General features: G+C 58.4%; 1 protein-coding gene across 2 annotated transcripts; it reads right to left on the bottom strand.

The window, feature by feature from the left end:
- Window positions 1-421: 421 nt before the first annotated feature.
- CLASRP (CLK4 associating serine/arginine rich protein) lies at window positions 422-21,929 on the bottom strand (the record flags this gene model as incomplete). Of its 2 annotated transcripts, XM_084257378.1 has the most annotated exons (20): window positions 422-479; window positions 595-619; window positions 851-933; window positions 2,251-2,297; window positions 2,373-2,431; window positions 2,644-2,704; window positions 3,016-3,055; window positions 3,304-3,561; window positions 5,206-5,493; window positions 5,610-5,825; window positions 6,734-6,775; window positions 8,051-8,124; window positions 8,202-8,280; window positions 9,270-9,366; window positions 10,197-10,345; window positions 11,498-11,582; window positions 13,474-13,553; window positions 13,745-13,846; window positions 14,406-14,503; window positions 21,831-21,929. In XM_084257378.1, 20 exons carry the CDS (start codon window positions 21,927-21,929, stop codon window positions 437-439), a joined length of 2,025 nt encoding a protein of 674 aa, XP_084113504.1. In that variant the 3' UTR covers window positions 422-436. The 2 variants fall into 2 exon arrangements, with proteins under 2 accessions (XP_084113504.1, XP_084113505.1); XM_084257379.1 differs by lacking the exon at window positions 13,745-13,846 and having other exon boundaries at window positions 13,474-13,540; window positions 14,477-14,503.
- Window positions 21,930-22,945: the final 1,016 nt, after the last annotated feature.

Genomic DNA, 22,945 nt, shown 5'->3' with positions numbered 1-22,945 from the left:
GTGCCTGGGGCACCGCAGGACTGGCACAGAAAGCCGCGTTCCCGGTTTCTGGGGAGGGCGAGGCCAGGGCAGGGGCTGAGATGAGGGCGGGGAGAGGCCTGGACCTGTCACCAGAGGCCCTGGGCAAAGTCCCGGCCTGTCCTCCGCATGCCGGGCGCTGGGCCCTGGGCCCTTTCCCACCGGCCCGTGCCCTGGCCTCGCCGAGCCGCGAGCAGCTGGAGCAGAGCCGCTCTGGCCATGCTGGCGCCTGCCCCTCCCCAGCCGGCCCCTGGGGCTTGGGAGCCTGCACCCCCCCCCCCCCGCCTCCCCCAACTCCCCCACACGGACGACAGTGAAGCCAGATGAAGGGAATTAAATAACGTTTGATTTTATTTCACTAGATAAAACCAGCAGCATCACAGCTTGAGCTCTGCCCCCCACAGCCCCCCTCTTCTGCCTAGTGTCGGTAATGGGGGCTCCGGGACCGGGACCTCGAGCGTCTGCAGAGAGAAAGGGACGTGAGGGGCGGCTGCGGAGCGTGCTGGCGCCCGGCCGGGGCAGGGCTCGGGCTGGACCTCCCACCAGGGCAGCGCCCGGGGCCCTAGGCCTGCTCACCTTCTGGAAGAGCTGTATTCTCGACCTGGGAGGGGAGGAAGGGCAGAAGGCACAGTGAGCGCCAGGAGTGGGCACGGGGCTGAGGGGCTGGTGGTGTCCCCACCGAGGCCACGCTGGCTCTGAGGTCCCGTGACCAGCCGCGCCTCTTACAACTCATTCAGGGAGGGCAGGCGTGGCAACGTACCACGGTCTGCGGGAACCTGCTTCTGACATCTTTTTAATGCCCGAGAGCCCCCAGCCCTGCCAGGAGACTCACTGTAGCGGGGGGAGGGTGAGCGGCTCTGGCGGCTGTACTGGCGTTCCCATTCTTCGCGCTCCTTCTCTCGCCGCTCCCGCTCCCTGCAGGGAAAGGAGGCAGCCCAGGGGAGGATGAGTGGGTGGCGGGAGCCCTGGCAGGAGCGCTGGCAGGCGGCAAGCTCAAGAGGCAGGGACTGCCATTATCCCCACTTAGAGGAGAGCTGGGCAGCTGAGCCGGGCAGCGCAGGATCTGAGCTCACAGGGTGGGTGGGCCACGTGGCCCGCCGTCTGTCTCCTGTCACCGTGCAGCGTGGTCTCACACTCCTCAGTGCTTAATTGGCCCTTGTGGGAACAACTGGGATCTGCACCCCAGGGCTGTGTGTGTGGGACACCTCTCCATGCCTGGCCAGGACCTTGCTGATTTCTCCACAGTCCTTTGCAGGGGGGGCGGGGAGGCTACTCCCTCCCCACTTAGAACAACAAATGGAAGGGCCCACAGCTGGTGGGTGCCGCGATGCGATCAGAACCAGGTCTGGCTGACCACAGCACCGAATGCCCACATGCTAGGCGCCCCCCTCCCGACAGGAGACCCAGCCCATGTAATGAACGAACAACTTGCACCCTGTCTTGTCCAAGCTTGTCCCACAAGCTGCTTGTCCAAGGTCCCACAGCGGGTACAGGGTGGAACCAGAAATGAGAATCAGACCACATGAACCTCCCCTTGCCCGCACTAAGGCCTCCAGTTCTCTAATCTCCAGGTTCCCCTTGGCACTGACCAAGGATTGTGCCTGCACGAAACTGTGAAGTGAGGCTCTTAGGGGGCCAGGCGCCCACTCTCGGGCCACACAGCAAGGCAAAGCTGGGATAGACCCCAAGTCTACGTGAGCTGGCTCGCTCCAAGTTACAGAAGAGAGAAGTTCATCAGAGAGGGGAGAAGCCCCATCTGGCAGCTCTGGGCCAGAACCACCATGAGTCTGGCCCGCACTCTAAGTAAACATTTACCGAGCGCACCTCACTGTCCTAGGGGCTGAGGCTAGTATGTTGGCCAGGACACCAACAAGCAGCAAGCCAACAAGAACTGTGGCCGTCAGGTGGGGCATTTAGCACCCTGAGGGAAGTAAAGCAGGGCTGGAGAATGGAGTCTTTTGGGGTGCTACCCCAGATAGGTCAGGGAGGGCCTGCCAGGTGAATGTGAGGAGGCTGGGAGGAAGTTTGCCACGAGAATAGCAAACGCAACAGACTGACAGCAGAGGCTGGAGCAAAGCTGGGGACGGTGGGAAGACATGAGAGACAGAGACAGACTTTTGTCCACCCAAGGGTTCGAGCAGGGACTGAGCTGGGAGCAGGTGGTGGGGAACAGCGGGCAGTCCAGAGGCAGCAGGCTGGGGCCCCAATCCGGGGATGGAGGGACGTGCTTACTTCATTCGGATCTTTCGGGCCATGGCACGAAGCTCATCCTCCCGCTCCTGCAGCAAAGAAAGCCGTGAGGGCTTCTGCCTGTGAGGGCTCCCTCCAGGCCCGCGCCTCACTCCCACCCTTACCTGGCGCTCATGCTCCTGCTGTATCATCTTCTCCTGAGCTGCCTTCTTATCCGCCTTGACTGTAGGAAGGGAAGACACAGTAGCTAAGGGGGGCCCTTAAGAGCCCCCCCTTTTCCATGTGTACAGGCTGAGCTCAGAGAGGCCCAACTAGACCACCCAGGTCCTTCGCATGGCATCAGCAGCGCTGGTGTGCACCCCCTCCACCCCCCTGCATCTGCCAGTCTGGAAAGGGCCAGGAGCGGGGTGCCCTGCGGGCAGATGGGGAACATACACTGCCTGTTCAGCGCCTTCTGCATCCTCAGCTTCAGCTTCTCCTGCGGCTTCAGCTTGGGCTGGGGAAGGGGGAGAAGAGAGGGGAGAGGGGTGGGTGTCCCAGAGCTCCCACAACCCACCTCATCCACGCTTCTGGGACTCGTGGGGGGAACAAGGGGCAGGCTGTGGACACCCGCCATGAGGTCTGGGAGGGGCAGCGAAGAGGGGCACAGGGACACAGATCTCAGGGGCAAAGTCTTCCCAGCCCCCCTCAATCCCTGGGGCCGGAACTCCCAACCCACCCGGGCCCCCCCCTGCAGGCCCACCGGGCCCAGTTCTCGGGCACTGCTGCTGCGGGAGTTAGACGGGCGAGTTCCAAATTCTTACTGACTTTGGCAGCTCCTGTCTCTTTACCAGCGGCAGGTTCGGTCCTGGGTGGGAGTGGGGCAGAGGGCATGGCTAGGGTGGAGGAGTGGCGGGCAGTCGCCACCTCTGACCCCCCTCAGCCTCTGCAGTGCCCTGAGACCACAGAACAATGGCGATGGCCTCAGCTGTCCCCAAGGAGGGTCACAGCCCCCTCAGACCTCCCAAGGCAGCACCAAGTTCCATTCAAAACAAAATAAGCGGGGTCGGCGTCCCCACCAGAGGCTGCCCGTCCTCCTCCCCCAGGCCTGCTCACTTTTTCAGCTTCTCGCCCACTGTGGGGGACGCCGCCGGCCTGGTCAGCTTCTCCCTTGGGGGCGATGGCGAGTGACTCTGGCTGCGGCTGCGGCTCAAGCTCCGGCTCCGGCTCTGGCTGGGGCTGCGGCTGTGGCTCCGCGTGGGGCTGCGGCTACGTGACAGGCTAAGGGACCAGCTGCTGCGGCTGCGACTACTGCTATGGTGCCGGGGCCCCCGGCCACCCCTCCTGTACCAGTCCCCTGAGCGTGAGCGGCTCCTGGGGGTGGGGGGAGAAGGGCCATGAGATTCTGGGGGGGCCAACAATCCCCACCCGGCTACCAATCTCCAGCCCTCCTGCAGGGCCCCATGTGGACAGCCCAAGGCATGTCTCCCTTCTGTTCTGCTACTGCCCTTGAACCCCTCAAGCTTCTCACCTCCTCCTCAGTCTCTGAACAGTCTGCCCTCGAGATCCCCGCAACCTGCAAGGGCCCTCCACTTTGCACCCACTCCATTCCCACTCACCGCTTCCTGAGACGGCCACCTCTGGACAGAGAGAGGGGCTGGGCGCATCACCTCTCCCTTATACAAAACACCCAGTTCTGGGCACAAGGTGCCCTCACCATCTCTCCTTGCCGGGGTCCGGGGTCCAACACCGGCCAGCCCCTTCACCTCACTCTCCCCCAGCCATCTGCAGCACAGACCCACAGGCCCCTTTCTCTCTGTGCTCAAGACCCCGGGAGCTCCGAGCAAGGGCTCCCTATCAGGCATGAGCAGACCCTGCCTCCACATCCAGTCTTTCTCCTGTCCCACCCTGGGCAAAAGATGAGGGTGACCTGAAGGCAGATCTAAGCCACAGGTTCTGCCGAGACTGTCCTGGGTTTACACGAAGTTCACGTTTGCTGGCAATACTGAGAGCAAAAGCTGTCCTTTAAAAACCTCGACTGAGAGCCTCCCTGGCGGCACAAGAGGCTGAGCACAGCACTGTGAAGCTACCCGCAGCCTCTGCAGCATGAGTTCGATCCCTGCCCAGGGAGATGACCCACATGGTGCAGCAGACCTCTCCTGTCTCCCCGCTGCTCCCCTCAGCAATTTACTTGTTCTGCTCCCCACTGTCCATGGTGAATCCTCTCACCCCCGTACCCCAGTTCTATATGCATAAATAAATAAAAATCTCAACGGAATTGCTCTTGAGAAACAGAAGACTGGCAATGCTTGGTCTGCCACTGAGCGGCTAAAAACCCCACCAGATGGGACCTGTGCTCCCCAATTCCCCAGTGCTCACCTGGCCCGTTTTACCTGCCAGACCCTGCAGGTGACTGACACTGAGATCCACACAACACAGGTAATGATGGGATGAGCTCGAGCACTTGTAAGTGCCAGGCCCCGTGCTAAGCAAGCGCTTACGTGGGTTTTCTTGTCACGCCTTCACCGCTCAATGGAAGGGACGCTACGGTTCTCTTCACCCCACAGGTGAAACCAGCCCCCAGAAGTCACTAGCAGAACCAAAATTCACACCTATGCAGCTGCTCTGAGGTGCAAGCTCCTAGCCACTGATCTAGGAGCCACTGCCTTCCGACAATCAGCCCTAGCCCCCCAGTCTCCCCAGGAGAGAGCACGGGAAGGAAGCTCGGCCCTGGTGTCCCACTGGATCTGCAGTGCTGGCCTCAACGCACCTGCTGTGCAAAGCGCTGCCTGCTGTTTCTGGCCCCTCTGCACCCACAGCCCTCAGGCCGAGTCCCTGAGAAAACCACAGGACACCGAGCACCCATATCCCTCTACTCCTGGGGACACCGTGAACCCTGACAGCAGCAGCTGTGCTCCACCCATCACCTGCGCTCCCTCACCACCTGCCAACCACGAGCTTCCCCACCCAAGGGCAGTGCCCTGGTGTCCTCCCTCACCATGCACACCCGCCACACACCTGCTTCTGCGCCGGGGCCCGTAACCACCACGCCGGGCAGGAGAGCGGGAGTAGCGGTGTCCATCTCGGGAGCCCCCACCTGAGTGCCGCCGGCCTCGGCTGCGGGACCGAGAATACCGTCGGGAGCGGGACCGGGAGCGGGACCAGGATCGGGAGCGTGAACGTGGGTGGCGGCCAGAGCGGTAGTAGCCCCCGCCGCGGCGGGAGCGGGAGCTGGAACGGGAGCTGGAACGGGAGCTGGAGGTCCTCGAGGCAGAAGAGGAGGAGGAGGAGGAGGAGGAGCGGCGGCTGCAGGCGGGGCACGGAGGGCCGGTCAGCACAGGCCTGGGCCGAGGCCCCCCACTGCCCCAGGTCCCCCCCCATGGTGGCGGGGGCGTAGGGCGGACAGCGTGAGCGTTACCGACCGGGCGCTGGCATTACGTCCCGGGGCAGGGCCGCTGGGCTGGGGGGGTGCGGGGGGCTTCCCTGTGGCGGCCCCTGATGCGGCGGCTGCAGCAGCAGCTGCAGCTGCCTCCTCATCGCTGCCCCCAAAACTGGTGATGAACGTGATCTTCTCCTCGCGGCCTGGGGTTGGGGAGCGGGAGCGGGAACGGGACTCGGAGCTGGACTCCGAGGGTGACCTAAAGATCAGGGAGAAAGGAGGAGCTCAAGTGCCAGCGTCGAGAGCCCGTCCACTGGGCAACACGGACAGAGCCCCCGAAAGCCCAACAGCTCAGTGACACCAAATGAGGCGCAGACCCAGGGGGCAGAGACGCCTGCTGTCCAAGGCCTTGATTCAAGGCCACATGGCCTTTTCTGGACTGATTTCTCGTGGCTACATAAGGGATGAGCAGATCTATTCAGCATGGAAAGATTTCCTCAACATGATTTCAAGTGAGGAAGGAAAGAGCAAAATCTAATATACAAAAATGTGGTACAATCCATTTTGAAAGAAGGTGCCTGACACCCCTCGCTGCTCCCACACACCTGCTGAGCACTGATGTGCCAGCTGTTTCACAAGGTGTATGTGCACCCTCGTACCGATCCCTCCGACAGCCTCCAGAGGCTTATCCCACCCACCCCAATCTGAAGAGGGAACTGGGGTCAGACTAAGGTTCTGCCAGCTACCCAAGTTCCCTCACAACCCCTTCCCCAACCACCTTAAGCACCAGGGGACATAAACATGGCCAGGCTCTGCTAGGCCTCTGGTTATTTCTGGGAGTTTAATCTTTGAGATTAAAGAGGCTTTTTGATTTCTAAGTTGTGCCACTCTGCAGGATCATTTTTAACCACAAGTGGTACTACATGGAAATCAGATAATTAAAGATGGTTTATGCTTAAAGAAATACATTGAGAAAGCAAGCTAATATTCTGGGAAACAGAAAAATGACTCAGACCCGTAGCGACACCAGGCACTAAGGCCCCTGAACACTTCTACCAGTCAGTGATCTCAGGGTGGCCTAGAGGGTGGACCCCAATCCTTTCTCACTACGCCTGCCCCATCATGGGGGCCTGTTAGCTACTGTGCCCCGGGTCCCAAAGAGCTCACCGCTTATAGGGGTCATAGGTGGGGCTGTCTCGGCGGGCATAACTGTGGAGAGAAAAATGTGATGAGAAAAGGAAGACCTTGGGATCTGGGCAGGTATGGAATCAGGTCCAGCTCCCCAACATGGGGCACCAAGGCCAGGCACTGACATAAGAGGCGGGGTGTTGGCCTTTCCTCTGCCTACCCTGTCACAGACATGTCGACAGCCTGACCCTGGCCACTCCCCACCAACAGTGTTCCAGACCCCTCTGGACCCCAAGCAACAAGGACTTCAGCAGCTGCGGTTCTGCCTGGCTTCGCAACCATAACCTGGAAGCATCCCTCTTCTCACTCCATGCCCCCGTTCTGCTAGGCGGGGCCTTGCTTATCAATGCTGCTGCTGAAAATTTAGGAAAGCAAACATGTCTGAGATACCTACTGTGTACCTGGTACTAAGTGTCTTATTTCCACTCGTAAGAATTCTCTGATGTGGCTAACACGGCTACCACAATTACTCACACTTCACAGCTGAGGAAACTGAGGCCCAGAGAGGTACGGTCACCTGCCAGGACCACACAGCACATGAAGAAAGGAGCTGGCCCAGAGGTCGTGCTTTTACACACTGCACTGACCTGCCTCCCGAGCCGACGATGAAAGCAAGGTCAGCATGACTCTCCGGTGGATATTCTCCGCCCCACCGCAAGCCCTGACCCCACACAGGTGATTTAGAACTCAGTGCCACCCTCAGTTATTTTCCTTAAACCAAAGCAGCATGGATTTGCATGGGCCTCCAGGCCTAGTAAGCTGCAGGACACTTGCTTCAAGGCCTTTCGCCCTAGGGCTGGGATCTCCCCACCAGGCCCGAAGGCCTCATCTACACCTGCCTGAAACCTTCGTGGGGGCATTGGCACAGCCCCTCTCCTGGGAGGTGACAGTGGCCTTTGCCAAAGGAGGAAAGTGAAGCTCAGAGGGGGAAGTCACTTAGCCAAACTGACAGCAAGGAAATGGCCAAGCAGCAGAACCGGGTGGGAGTCCAAGACTAGGACCTTGCCCTCAACTGTACCAGCCACCCCATGCTGCCTCGCCACTGGCACCGGGAGGGTCTGGCAAGGGCCCAAGTCCTGCAGGGTGAGGGAGCGGCTGGCAGGGGAGGGTGTCCATTCGCCCTCAAGGCCACACCTCTCTCTCAGCCTTTGGGCAGGTCATTCACTGCTCCACCGAGGGGTCTCTTTGCAAACATGAGTCTGCGCCCAGAGTCTCCCCAGGCTCTGAGCCCAGCCCCCTCCCCCAGAGTCCCCAAAGACTGGCTCTGACGAGGCAAGGTCCAGGGAGAGGTCCTACCTGGGTGGACTAATCTTGCGGCCCCTCAGCCGCTTCTCCCGAAACTCCCTCCGCTGACGCCTGGAACGACGGCCCTGGGGAAGGTGGGAAGGTGGTGAGGGCAGCAACTCCCTGAGACACACTCCAGCCCCCAGCTTGGCCCAGCCCTCACCGAGTACATGGCCTTCTCCTCCTCAAGGGCCTTGGCATGTTTGATAGCTTCTGCCTCTTCCTTGTCCTTCCGGAGCATCCTGCGGGGGGAATGGGTGTCACAGTGTAGGGACAGGCAACAGGCATTTGTCCCAGGAACTAAGGGAGGTCAGATCATCCTGGGGTCTCTTAGTGCTATTTACTGAGCCCTTGAAGCATGCCAGGTGCTATTTTAGCCATCCAGAAGTCAGTACTAAAAACAAAAATCCTCACCCTCATGGGCTGATTATTTATTTCTGGTGAAAAAACAGACGCCCGCCGAGGTACTACCACCCATGGCGAGTAGATGGTAAAACCCTGGCTAGAGAAGGAACCACGGAGGAGGGAAGGAGTTGCAGGCTGGGGCTGCTGCAGTTCCCGACTGGAAGGTCAGGGAAGACACTCAGAGGAAGAGACAGCGGAGGACAAACGCTGGGGATGGGGTGAGCTCTGCAGCCTCCAGGCTGCATGAAGAGCACAGCCAGTAGCCCAGAGGTAGGTGAGTGGCCCAGAGGTCAGAGGGAGTCTTGGGCACTTGAGGAGCAAGGCAGGCTGTGCAGGGGTGGGAGGAGGGGGAGGAAGTGCAAACTGCTGACTGTGAGGCCCTGGCTGCTCCTGAGAGAGATGGGGCCACAGAGGGTTCTCAGCAGAGGGTGCTGGGGTCAGACTCAGGACCAAACAGTTTCCAACTCATTGCCCGGTTAGTTGGGACAATTCCAGGTGATCTGCATGGGGTAGGCCCAGAACAGAGTCCAACCAAATGAGAGTAAAGGAGGTGTCTCCACTAGAGGGCGCTGCCCGCCAGGCCACAACACCCCGCACCTCAAGGGGTCAGACCCACAACAGGTGGCAGGAATTGGGTGCAGCCTCAGTTTCTGCACTACGCGGGATCACGAGGGCCCACCCCGGGAGCTTGGGCTGGTGTGTGTACAGTTCACGGCGCAGAGCCAGGTACGCGTGCGCCAGCGACAGAGCTACTGTCAGCAAGGATAGAGATGCTGGGGCAGGGAGCACAGACAGACGCGGTGGGGTGTCAGCCAGCAGGTCTCACCTGACGAAGTCGCCGTCAGCCATGCCATAGGTCGTGGCCTGTTTGTTGAGATCTGCCACTTGCTCTTGGTTTAGTTCATCCACGTCCACCTCCACATCTGCACCAAGAGAAAGGCTGTCAGGGGCCCAAGGCGAGCCAGGGGACAGGGGAGAAGGGGCAGCACCCTGGGAGGTGAAGGGGGCGAGGGGGAGCCCCACCAGACTGGAGGCATCTGCAGGGAAGGAATGAGTCAGCTCACCTCAGCATCCCCAGGCCGGCAAGGGCTTGGCCAGAGGCAAGCAGAACAAACAGTGGAGGGAGGGGTGGGCCCACAGGAGGGGTGGGAGGGTGAGCAAGAGGGGTGCAAGGCTGAGGTAAGAGGGAGGAGAAGAGGGCAGATGGACAGAGGCGGAGCTCTAGGTGGGAAGGAAGCAGGGGAGTGGGTCCGGTGTCTGGGAGCTGGATGTGGGTACGTGGGAGGTGGGCTGGCCACTCGACACCACGTGGAGTAGTCGCCAGCAGGCTGAGGGGGCGCCGGGAAGAGAGGAGGAAAAGACAGTGACATCTGATCGGGGGTCTTCAAGGAGGAGTGAAAGGCTGGATGGGGATGAGGGATGGTTCTGTAAATGGACGAACACTTGTTTCCAAAGGAGAAAGAGAAGGGAAAAAAGAACCAGACAACCCAAGCACAGAACGGAGCCGGAACCTAGGCAGGGACAGTATCATAAAAGCAGTGTCCGAGAAACGAGAGAGGAGAGAGGCTGGGAGACCGGGAGCAGAGGAGGACACGCATGAGGCAGGGAGGACGGCAGGAGACTGGAGAGCCCTGGAGCAGGGGAGGGAGAGAGGCAGCTCTAAGCACAGGGTGCCCCACAGCAGGTGAGGGACGACACAAAAAACGATGCCCAGGGACTGCGGGGGATGGGGAGGGCAGAGAGGGGACCCCACCGATGTCGGGGATGACCTCATCTTCGTCCGAGTTGCTCTCCTCCTCGGCCGGTGACTCCTCCTCCTCTGGTTTCTCTGCCACCTTCTCCACCTCAGCCACTGTGCTGTCCTCGTAGGTGTAGCCAATGGAAGCCTTCTTCTCTGCCAGCCTGGGACGGGGAGCCCATGAGCCAGGCAGTGCACGGCGAGAGCAGGACACAACCCAGAGCAAGCCATGAGGGCCCACACACTGGCCCCCGAGTTCCCCACCCTCCAGGACCTCACACTTGCTGCTCCTCAGCCCGGAGGTCTCTGTGCCTATCACCAGGCCTCTTCCTCCAGGCACCATTCCAAACCCCCTCTTCCAGGAAGTCCTCTGCCAGGCAGGGTCAAATACTGTCCTGAGCAACTCAGTGCCGACCATGTTGGGTGGTTACTGCCAGGGAACAGGTCTGTGCCCCCCACCAGGTGCTGACTCCCTCAAGGACAAGTTCTAGACAATCCTGGGTAACAATGGGCCCTCGCTCTGCCCAGAACAGGGCAGGGGCCTCGGCACATCTGCTGCTGGATGAATTTAGTCAATGTTCCCTGAGACACTGCCAATCTTATCCTGAAAGTGGGGCCATGGGTCAGGGTCAGTCATCCAAAAGCGCCTGGCACATGCAGGAAAGCGGCCACTGCTTAGGACCACAAAGAGGGGAGCCTCAGCAGCCTGAGGAAGGAGTCGGGGCTCCAGGACCTCAGGACCGTGGCATGTGGCTGCCCTGGAGAAGGGCGGAGGCCAGACCTGCAGAGGAACAGCGTGTGCAAAGGTCCAGGGGGATTAAGTGGTCAGACTGGGTGGAGAAAAGCTGCTCTGGCAGGATGACAGCCGGCGCTTTCGCTGCTGGTCCAGGGAGGCTGCTCCAGAGTAAGGTCCTGCAGAGCCTCACATTCCTAGCGGCACACAGTCTGCAGGAGCCCCTCTCGTAGGGGCCTGGGGCTGCCGCTGACTACAAGCTCACATAGGCCGAGGCCCATCGCCACCATCCCTGTGACTCCTGACAGAGGAGACCCGTGGGCCCATCTGCCGGAGGCGCTCGGCCAGGCTCACAGAGGGAGGCCTTCATGGAACCCAGGCCACCTGAGCACAGGCGCACTGCCCAGCAAGCCCAGAGCGCAGCATCCAGGCTTGTCAGCCAACCCCTGCCCTCCGACCACGGCTGCCCGCTCTGTGTTTATCAAGGGCGCCCACTGTGTGTCCGTCACCACTCTCAGCTCCGGGGAGACCACAGCAGACAGGCTCACAGTCGTCCCCCTCCCCACCCGGAACCCCAACTCACTTCTTCTTCTCGTCCTCACTGGGTCTCTGGAGGCCCCCGTACAGCTCGTCAATGTAGATCTGGTACAGGCACTGCTCCTCCGAGACTAAGGCAAGAACACGAGGGCAGAGTGGGCAGGGGACGTGGGGACTTCAGGGGGTGCACAAAAAGGCAGGGGGGTAGGAGGGAGGGGGACCAGAAAGTACAGGAGGCCCCAGCACCCTGGGCAAGGGACGGGAGTCCTCCTGACCCAGCTTTCACTTCTGTAAGTGAACGTTTGGTGGGGGGGTCTGCTGCCGCCACCCCCGTCAGGGAGCTCTTCGGCAGGACTCTTTAGAACTGAAACCTGTCCTGAATGCCGGGTGTCACCAGGCCCCCCAGCCACGCCACTGTGTACCTCGCTGTGGTCTGCGGCACCTGGGCTCTCGTTCACCCCCCACGCCCAACTTGGGGAGCTCAACAATGTACCAGAGCCTTCCCCCACCTTCCCCGCAGCGACACATGGTGGTCCTGACAGTCCCCTGCCTGCTGTGGGCCTCAGCTTTTCTACCCGCCTAGCCAGGTGGACGGGCTGTGCTGCCCTCTGTTGCTCCCACAGACACCCCGCTTCCTGCACATCCTCCACAAAGCCCCAGAGAAGAGGGCCCTGCTCACCTGTCACATGAGCTGCTTCAGCCCCACGGGCCTTCTTTCTGTCCCCTCAGGGGGCCTTCCTCATCCCCCACCCTCTCCCCGAGCCCTGTGGCCCACCCCAGGCTCAATCAGGCCCCTCAAAGGCCATCTGTCTCGGCCCCGCTTCACTTCACGGTCACTACCTTGCTGTGATTACGTGACAGCTGCCCTTTCCCCTGATCCAGAACAACGCCTGGCACACCACAGGGAGGGAGGAGGGAGGGGTGAGTGCATGAAGTCAGACAGAACTAAGGGAAACCCTGGTTCCATCACCAAGCATCCCCGTGGCCTCGGGGGAAGGCAAAAACAATAGTTAGCAATGGCAACGAAGAATTTGCCTGCGTTGAAGGCCTCACTGCTAGAATTCTGGCCACCTCTGACTGCAGAGATGATAAAATGCCTACCCCAGAGACAAACGTGGGAACAGTGAACCCACAGGGGGGGCAACTGCGGTAGGGTTCCCTACACCACTCCCCAAATGCTCACAAGCACCCCAAGGGGCAGAAATCATCACTGTCACCCTTCTCGAGTTGGCCAAGGGGCTCAGGAGGGGTCCATCCTCCCTTCAATTCCAGGGGACCCCTCAGGGGAGGAAATCTACAAGTCCTCTCAGGAGCCCTAGGTGGGGGGAACCTCTTTAGGGCCCCTCAGGAAGTGGCAGTTTACCCCAGTTCCTCAGACGCAGCGTTCCCTCCCAACCGCTAAGCCTCAACGTCCGTGTCTATGAAATGGGGAGTCACTCCACCCGTGCTGCGCGTCATGCAGATGTTGCGAGACGACACAAAAAAGCCCAAGCCTGTCAAGGCGCCCCCTCCAGCAAGCCTGGAGCAGGGGGTCATCTCTAGTCTCCGTTTCCCCATCTGCGAAATGGCAGCGGAGGCGGCTTGGAGAAGAACACTGGGCCTTGCAACAACATGTGTGACACGTGACACGTGAACCCCGTCAGGCTCCGTCGACGTGTGTGCTTCAAACAAGGAGACGTGTCCTCCTGGGAGCTGACATTCCCAGCCATGTGGGCAGGGAAAACCCACAGAGGGAAAACATATTCTTGATAAACGTGTTCCCCCGCAAAGGTGGAGGAGAAAACGCTCCTGGTCAGAGAGCGCCGGTGGCCTTGGCAGCATCTTAGCTCAGCAGACCCCTCATGAACCCCCTCGGGGACAGAAGATGTGAACCGGAGATGGAGAGAGATGTGGACAGACACGGTCCACGGCAGAGCTGGGGCCAGGAATCCCAAGGCCCCTTTTGTTCCCAAACTTGTCCTGGACTTCTGGTCTTCCCCCACACCCGCTTCCCAGATCCCTCCCACCCCCCAATCTACTCACTTCCCGCAAAGTCATTCTGCACCAGGCCTCGGTAGCGTTCATAGTTGCATTTCCGCTCGTCTGACTCCTGTTCTGGAGAGCTTCGGGGGGAGTCAAGGTCTTATGAGCAGAGGGAGGAAGGAGACCCCAGCCCAAACCAGCACGCAGAAGGGGCCTGGCTCAGACTGGGAGACCACCTCCCCACTTGCACACCTCTCCCCCTCCCGGGAGGTAACAGGCAGGCCAGGGCTTGGGGGAGAAGAGACACCCTGGCCACCTCGAGGGGACTCACATCGTTGTGAGCAGCGGGGGCGTGTAGTCAGGGATGTGGTCCAGGTGGGCGCGGACATCAAAGCGGTCAATCATGTTGTTGGTGTCCCCCTGCCAGGGCATCCTGAAATGGAGAACAGGGGCACAGGAGCTTAGGGGTCCCACCACCCTGGACACAAAGCACCTGTTCCCTGCCACCTCGAGTTTGGGAACCCTCGCTGATCCCCCTGGCCTCCACCCTCTGTCCTGTAGCCAAAACATCACCCCCCCCCCCAAACCACATTTAGGCTCCTAGACCAGGAACAGGGAGTCCTCTGGCCCTGGGGAAAAGAGAGCCCCATTTCGCAGAAACAAGTAAGAGGTAGGCAATGTGAACCAGGTTCCAGGGGGCACCAGCTAAGTCCCAGTCACCCAAAACACCCCTTCTGGCAACCTATTCCACACCTGCTGGGGCTCCAGCTCCAGTCCTCGCCAGTTCCCTCTAAGTCCCCCAACCACTACTACTCCCGGGGCCTCCATCCCAACCTCAGGGGGCTTTGCCTTAACCAGAGATCTCAGCTTCCCACGCAGGTCAAGACTTCCCTGCCTGCGTCCCCAAAGGGCTGTCCATACCCCAGAGGCTGTGAGGTCTGACTGCTGGCCCTCGGTCATGGATATTACCCTGCTCCCAAACTCAGTCTTACATGTTAACGGGGCTCTCGGCGGCCAGGGCGACTGCAGAATCCAGGTGTACCTTGCAGGCGCGACCGTGTACCTGCAGGAACTGCGCTGGGTCCTTTTTCTGCAGGGATGGACAGGACAGGGATCACCACCCGAATGAATGCCAAAACCAGGCACCCCAGACACAACCAAGCTTAGCAGCAAGCTCGCCTCTGACGTACCTCAGAGGTGGATTAACCTGCACAGGTGGCAGCACTACCCAATCCACCTAACCACTGGGGACAGAGAACGAGTCCTCTTCGGGTGGTAGCAGAGGCTGAGCTCAGGCCTTCTTGTGCACAGCCAATACTGAGACCTCCCTCCCGAGAGCACGACCTAACTTCTTCACACTCCCTACCCGGGGACACTCCTTCAGAGCCAGGTGTGACACTCTGAAGGAGACCAGCCTCCACCACACAGAACTGCAACACAGGTAAAGGTGACCACTGTCCTCAGTCATCAGAGAAACACGAAGCAGAACCACAGACACCACCTTACTCCCTGGGATGCTGCAAACGAAAGGACAGACAATAACAGCTATCGACACGTTTGCAGAGAAACTAGGTTCTTCAACAGATGAAACCAAGCACTGTCACGTGACCCAGCACTTCCAGCCCTAGATACTGACCCGAAAGAAATGAAGACACAGCCACACATCGCTTAGCAACAGGCATGCATCCTGAGAAGTATTGTTAGGTGATGTTGTCTCCGTGCAGACGTGTAAGAGCAGGGCTACGGGAAGCGAGCTGGCACAGCCGGCTCCACAGCAAGGCCGCAGGCATGGCCCGCGCGGGGCGGCGTCACACCCGTGACCCATCACCGGCCAGAAACGCCGCGAAGCCACATTTGACGACTCAGCACTTGCACACAAGTGTTCACGGCAGCCAAAAGGGGGCAATGCGCCACCTGGCCATCGCGGACGACAGCAAAAGGGGAGTGCGCGAGGACAGTGGAAGACTGGCCGTGCCAAGGGCCCTAGGGCTGACCCGGGCCGCGGCGCGGCTGAAGCTAGAAAGCAGGACGCAGGGCGGAAGCAGCCGGCCACGAGGGCCGCGCGCCCTACCGTCCCAGTTATGGGAAATGTCTAAACTGGAGAATCCAGAAACAGAAAATGGATGAGTGGTTACTGCGGGCTGGGAGTGGGGTGGGGGCGGGGCGCTGGCAGGGACGGGCCGCCCATGGGCCAGGGTGCCTTTTCAGCGTGATGACAATTTTCTGAAATTAAATTGTGGGAATGTCCCTACAACCCCACGAACATGCTGCAAACCACGAAGTTAAGTGTACACTTCAAAGGGGCGGCCGGAACTTAGACTGCAAATAAAGCTGCTTTACAAAGAGAGAGAACGGGTGCGCGCGCGTGCACACACACAACAGGGGCAAATCCCCCGAGTCTGTGGCCTCGATCAGGCCCGAGTCCTCCTGAGGGCGTCACCATCCCAAGGCCGGGAACAGAGACGTCGCAGCAGCAGCGAGGAGCAGCAGCTCTCACACCTGAGCGGCCACGGTGCTGGGCCAGGCAGAGCTCCAGCCACATGCCGCGTCAGAGGAACCCACAAGAGCCACGAGACATCGGCCGCCTCCCCGGAGACTGACCCCTTCCCACCGCCTGTCCACCAGTATGTCCTCACCCCAGACCGCGCAGGCCCTCCCCCCGCCACCCTGGCCTCTGCAGCCCGTTCCCCACGCTGTGACGCGGCCGGGCGGCGGGCTCCGCCTGACCTCTGCCGCTGGCTCTCGCACACCCCCAGCGCCCACGTTCTCTCTTCTCAGCACTCAGCCTGCAGCGCCCTCACATCGTGCTGCACCCTCACTTACTTCAGCTCTCCTTCTAGAAGCCTTCCTGAGCTCCCCACACGACCTTCTTTACTCCCCTCACCGCACCCGTGTTCAGAGCAGCCACGACCTGCTGCTCCGGACCAGCCGCCCAGAGCACCGCATGGCCCCGCGAGGCAGGGCCCTCTGTCCGGCTCACCGCTGCACCCCCGGGCCCGGGGACCGAGGGCCGAGGGCCGGGCCCGCGCGGGCGCTCCTGAACACCGCCGCTGAACGAGCTCAGGATAACCACCAGCATTAAGTCCCCCAGTCCCTGTACCTCCCCCTCCCCCGAGGGGGCCTGTCTGCCACCACCGCTCCAAGGCCTGAGATGGCAGAACCGAAGTGCAAGGGGAAGCTGAGGACACTCCCCAGCGCCCACAGCAGGCGGCGGGTCTGCCCTGAGCTCACGCCTGAAGCAGCGGAGGGCGCCGGCCGGACCACAGGATCCTGCATTCTATTTCCAGCTGCCCTCTCTCTCTCTTGTTTATTTATTTTTGTGCAGAAGAACTGGGGTGTAGTTCCTAAGGCGCTGCTGAAGCCAGCAATTCCGGCCCCGGGCCACACAGCCCCCTCAGCCCCCCGGGCAAGCCCAGGGTCCCATGCCCACTCCCAAGGCTGCTCCAGGCGAAAGCCCGGGCCCACGGACACTGTTTGCAGCTGGACTCTGGCAGGTGCCGGGAAGCACCCCCCCTCCCCCAGCAACGGCAGCGCCACTGAAAGGAAAAAGCCCTGGAAAAGTCAATGGCCCCAGCTGAAGTTCGACTCCGAGGGAAGTGTCTTAAGTACACTTAAGTCTCATTCAGACGTTCCAGCCACAGGGGGGAAAGTGCTTCTCTTCCCTCCATGTTCCAGATGAGGAAACGGAGGCTCAGAGGGGGGAGGCCGACTCGCCTGAAATCACACCAGTTATAGAGAACTAGAATTTGAACCCAGTTCTGACTCCAAAATCCATTTCTTCTTTTTAAAGTTTTTTTTTTTTAAACTGTGGTAAAAAACACCGAAGATTTAACCATTTTTAACCTTAACTGCTTTTCTTTTTTCTTTTTTTAAAGATTTATTTATTTTTATACAAGAACCCGGGCACAGGCCAGAGGCGCGGGAGGGTGAGAGGATCCACCAGAGACAGAGCGGGGAGCAGAACAGGCAGACGGACCGAAACACACTGCTGAGGGGAGCAGCGGGCGCGACAGGAGAGGTCTGCCGCACTATGTGGGATGCTCCCTGGCCGGCCGGGACCGAACCTGACTGCAGAGGCTGCAGACAGCTTCAGAGCGCTGCGCTCAACCCGCTGCGCCACCGGGGAGGCCTGGAACCGTTTTTAAGCGTACAGTACAGCAGTGCTAACCGTATGCACCCAGCTGTCCAACAAATTGCTAAATTTTTTCAACTTGTAAAACTGAAACCCCACATCCACTGGACAGCTCCTCCCTGCGCGCTCCTCCCAGCCCCAACGCTGCTTCCTGTTTCCAGGGGTCTGACCACTCCAGGTTCTGCGCATAAGCCGAACCTTGCCATCTGTGTCTTTCTGTGACTGGCTCATTTCACAAGGTATAATGTGTTAAGTGTTGGCATTATCGATTTCATTCAATCCTTGAAATAATTATTTTTTTCTATTTTATAGATAAAACAGCTGAGGATTGGAAAGTCAATTTTTCTAAGGACAGCAACGAATAATGAGTACCAGGGCTGATTAACCAGGTGAGTTTGCAAAACAAGCCTGTAAGCATATGACAGGATTTTCTGCTTTTTAAATGGACTAACATTCCATTGCACGTATATCCCACCATTCTTTATTTGCTCATCTGTCACCCATGTGCACTTAGGGGTCTCCACGTCATGGCTATCGTGGACAATGCTGCAATGAACATGGGTATGCAAATACCTCTTCAAGATCCAAAATCCACTCTTAACCACTGAACCATTCCGCCTCCGGGATCAGAAGAGGTTAGAGGAGTCCATGGAGTCTTTTCATCCATCCATTTCAACGATAAGCAGGCAGACCTAGTGTGTGCTGGGCCCATGGCAGCACCTATGACAGCCCATGGCCCAGCCTCATGGCTCACAGTCCAGTTCTGGAGACAGACCTGGCACGCAGCAAGTGGACCTTGAGGGGCAGCGTTGGGGTAGGGGTGCCCAGGCAGATGACTACCTAAGGTGGGGGGGGGGTCTCAGCCTGGGGCTTCCTGGAAAAGGAAACACCTGAGCTGAGATCTCCTTTTTTCCAACTTTTACATCAACAGGGAATGGTTTCTTTATCTAAGCCACCGATTAAAAAAAACAAGCTGATGAAGACAGAGCAATGAAGAACCAATGTCAGCTAAGACCAGAAGATGGGGGGACAGGATGAGGGTGGGTAAAAGACAAATCAGGAGCACAACCAGCTGTGTCTGCACACCCCCATTTGGCCACAATCGACCTCAGCTTCTTCAAACCCTCACCTACAGCTGCCTTTCTCTACCCAGAATAAGAGACCTGTTTGAGCAGTCCCAGCCCCTCCTCAAAGCAGCCACCACCAGCCATTGCCCAGTCACCGTCCACAAGCTCAGCAGCTCCAATCCACATGCTGGTCACGTTCACGTAAGGGACAATGGCTGCTTGTACAGGCCAGTACCACAAAGCACCCCACAGAGACTTCTTCCTCATCACCCAGTGAGAGGAGCTGGTCATCACCAGTGTCTTGAGGGAAAATAAAGCTCAGAGAGCTTCCCCATGAAAAGGAGCCTGGAATTCCAGGCCTCCAAGTGACCCAACCCACCTTCTTTCCTCTATACCATCCAGCGACCTGGATGCAAACCGACCTAGTAATACGACTTTAGTAGTAACAAGAGCTAACTGGTCCCTGTGCCGATCCTCACAATATTAAAAAAAATAAAATAAAATAAAAATAAAGCCTTATGAGGAAGATGATCTTGTCCCCCCTTTATGGCAGACCATTAATTGGCAACCAACATTCACCCCCGCTCCTTCACTAGTACTAAGACTGCTAATAAATATATCTGGCTCAAGGCTGCCCGGATTAAGTCTCCACTTCTTAGCCTTCCTCGACCCCAGGTCTACTTTCTGGCCAGGGGGCTGTGCGTGGACAGACCACGTGCAAGCATCTGGAGGCTTTCTTAACAACTGCTATGAACACCCTTTCCCCGTGTCCCCGCCTTCTTCCTCCCCGCTGGATGGACAGAAGCTGTGACAGCTAGGGCTTGAGCAGCCCTGTTAGACGTGGAGGCAGCGCGGGAAGAAAAGCCATAGGCGGCTGAACAACTATTTCAGCACAAGCGACCACTCTGGGCTTCTACGTAACAAGGAAACTCACTTCCTTGCTTAAGCCACTCATGTTTTAGGTATGTTACGCACAATCACACCCGATCCTACACATTACATCTTCTCACACGCAGAAAAGGAGAGTAGACTCAGACAGATTTCACCTGCCCAAGGTCACACTGCCTTAAGTGGACCGCTAGGATTTGAACCCAGGGTCCAAACTCTAAAGACCTAACCATTCTGGTGCTTTGCTTCCTGGCTGTGTCCCATTGGGGCTTGGACAAGTTACTCAACCTTCAACAAATCTCTTCACCTTTTGGAAGCTCTGTTTCTGCACTATAAAGCCTAGATGAAGAGCTGGGAGGTCAGAGAGTCTGGGTTAAAGTGCCAGCTCTGTCCTCTCACTATGTAGCTGTAGGCCATGACTCTCTCGACCTCAGTTTGCTCATATGTGAAATGGAGGTAGTAAGAACCACCTCCTGGGCTGGGCTGAGGATTTCATGAAGTAGAAATACATGCAATGGCTTCGCACAGTGGTTAACACATAAATGCTCAGCAATATTAGTCATCCTTGTCAGCATGCCCTTTAACACAGGGATCAATACCCACCTCTCAGACCTGATGAAAAGAGCTACGATGTACCAAAGTATGGGCGCTATTTCTGGCACACCACAAACTCTCAGTAAATGGCTGCCAGTTGTTCCTGAGCACCGATAGGAGTTGGTGGCCACTGCCGGAGCCTTAACTATGACTGACACAGGGGGAAACCCCACATCATGATGTTCGTTATTCTGACAACAGCAGAGACAAGCTCTCCACCCAGCCCTGCGATTCCTTCCCTGGTGACAAAAGGCAAGTGAGGAGCTCTCAGAGTCCCTTCCCAGGGGAACAGCCTCTATCTGCTGGGTGACTGTGGATTCAAAGTCTTTCATCTAAAGTCCTTCTGCTGCATGGAATGATCAACTAAATTAAATTCAGATCAAAATGGTAACTGCTATTATTAATATTATCGCATTAATTTATACTTTCAAACCACATTTGTTAGGCCTGACCCTGGGGAGCAAAGGTGACCCAAATCTCAGAGCTGGGTGTCTGCTGAAGCCCACTCCAAGGAAGGAGGGGGAGCCAGAATGGCATTTAGAGGGAACGTCTGTCTGAATGTGGGTGATAAGGGGAGACTTCCCTTATGACTAAAAGCTGCTAGGTGAGGAGTTATCTAGATGTGGGAAGAGCTCAGGCAAACATCCTGTGGCTAGAGAAGGCTGCAATTCTGAGGTAAATTTAGGCTCTTTATACATCCTTTGTGTTAGAGAAGTCCACTCAAGGTAGCAAGGAGGGCCGGCGGTTTGAGCAAAGGAACTAGGCAGAGAACAGAGTGCTATTACGTGGGGGAGGAGGGGAGATGAGATGGGACAAAATTCAGATCATGAAGATTGGCTTGTACTGAGGCGCAATGAACAAGGGAGAGGCGTGAGCAAGGGAGGGGCAGGAGCAGCTTTGTGGTTCAGAAAGATTCCTATGGCCCCCTGCGAGGAGGGTGGGTTGGTGGAACTGGACTTGAAGCCAGGAGACCAGGGAGTAAGCTGGGGCAGGGACACAGTAATAGGAAGGAATATCTATATAAATATCATCTCCAGGAGCGCTGACCTGAGACGGCAAGTACCATTTCAAGCTAAGGTCTCAATAATGGGTGGGCATTAACCTGGTAAAGGGAAGCCTTGGAGGTGCACTCCATGTTCTGCGGTGGCAGAGAGCAAGAAAAAGACCACGAGCTGCCCAAGGATGAAACTGAGAGACCGGCAGAGACCATACCAGGGGGCCCTTTAGGTCACAGGATGGAATTTAGTCTTTTCTCCAAAAGCAGCTAAAGGATCAAAGCAGCTGATGGCAAAAGATAGTGGTGAGATTTCACTTAATGCATAATGACAGGACTCCCACAGGGCCTGGAGCCAAAGGCCAGAGCCAAAGCCCATGGATGGCTGAGCGCCTCCAGCACGGTGAACATGGCAAAAAGCAAGGCAGACAATATTCAGGAGGTGGCCAGTCTTGTGTCTGGACTGCTTGGGGTGAAACAAACACTTTCCTCTTCCAGGAGACACCAGTTCCGCACTCTGAGGCTACCCCAAGCAACACAGCATGCCTCGACAAATCAACATCTCTGGTTTTTACCAACCATTACGCTCAAGAATAGGGGGAGGCTTCCCTGATGACTGAATGTTCTTCTGAGGAAACTGGCTCTTGTCTTGGCATATTTCCAAGCCCAAATTTCCCCCAGGATGACCAGGGCCCATCCTCCAGGGGGTGCTCCCACCCCAGACCAGAGGTCAGTGACTCACAATCTTTTCATAGTACTCCCGTCGCCGCTCTGCCCTCTTCTTGTAGTCGACCATCATGCCTCGAAGCTTCCGCTCATGCTTCCGTGCCTCGTGCCACATGGTGGTGAGGCCAAGTCTGGAGCCTCAACTTGGGGGTGAGGGGAAGGAAGAGTCAGATGGGCTGTAACCACCATATGGGCAGAATCAAAGTCACCCAAGTTGGAGACACAGCGGATCCTAAGCACCAGCTCCAGGAAGGGGAGGTGGCTGCACTATAAGGCAGCTGCTCTGGCACAGCCCTGACAGCTCTGATCCAGGACCTTGGGCATTCGGAAAAGCCTTCAGGTGATTTGGGGGTAAGCACCCCCGGGGGGAAAGCTGTGTCCTGGGTTCAGGGCTCTGGAGTCAGGAAGAAGTTTGGGGAGGGAAGGATTCAGTGTTTGAAGCAAGGTCTGGAGGAAGACAGGATGCAGCAGAGGCTGGATGCACGGGAAGAGCTGAAATGGATCCCACCAGGGACCATCCACAGCGGGGAGGCCTAGTTCGCAGAGGGATGAAAACAGAGGAGAGTCTATGGGACCAGAGTAGGGCTATGGAGGTGGGGGTCGAGGGCAGGTGAAGGGCGTGGATGGCTGATGACGACGTTTAGGAGCAGAACTTGGAGAGTACTGTGAGGAAAAAGCCCACGCGGAGCAGAGACCTACGAAAGAGACTCCGGGAGAGGGAGGTAAAAAGGCTGCAGAGACTGAGGAAGATGGTGCTGGCAGACGGGAGGAGGCGGGCTTACTTTCGAGGCCAGCTTCTGGGGCAGAGGCGGGGCGCGAGGGTTTGGACAAGGCTGACGGGCCGGGGCCGGGTCTGCGGGTTCGGGTCAAGTTTTGCTGACAAGGGGGCGGGGCCTGTGCAAGTCGCGGGTTCGAAGGCCCGGTCCGACGCGGCGGGCGGGCTCGGGCCCGCGGTGGGGGCAGGGGCGCGGCCTGAGGCCCCGGCCGGCCGGCGGGGGTGCGAGGCGGGCGGCCCTCGGGGGCGGGGCCGCGCGGAGGCTCAGAGAGCCCGGGGCGAGGCCGAGTCTGCGAACCTGCGCCGACACCCACCCGGGAACCAGGAGGTCGGGGCCCGCCGCCTGCACTCACCGG

The sequence above is a fragment of the Talpa europaea genome (assembly GCF_964194135.1).
Source record: "Talpa europaea genome assembly, chromosome: 16".
Classification (NCBI taxonomy): domain Eukaryota; kingdom Metazoa; phylum Chordata; class Mammalia; order Eulipotyphla; family Talpidae; genus Talpa; species Talpa europaea.
The sequence above is the reverse complement of the archived record's forward strand: the minus strand, read 5'-3'. Positions and strand labels throughout refer to the sequence as shown.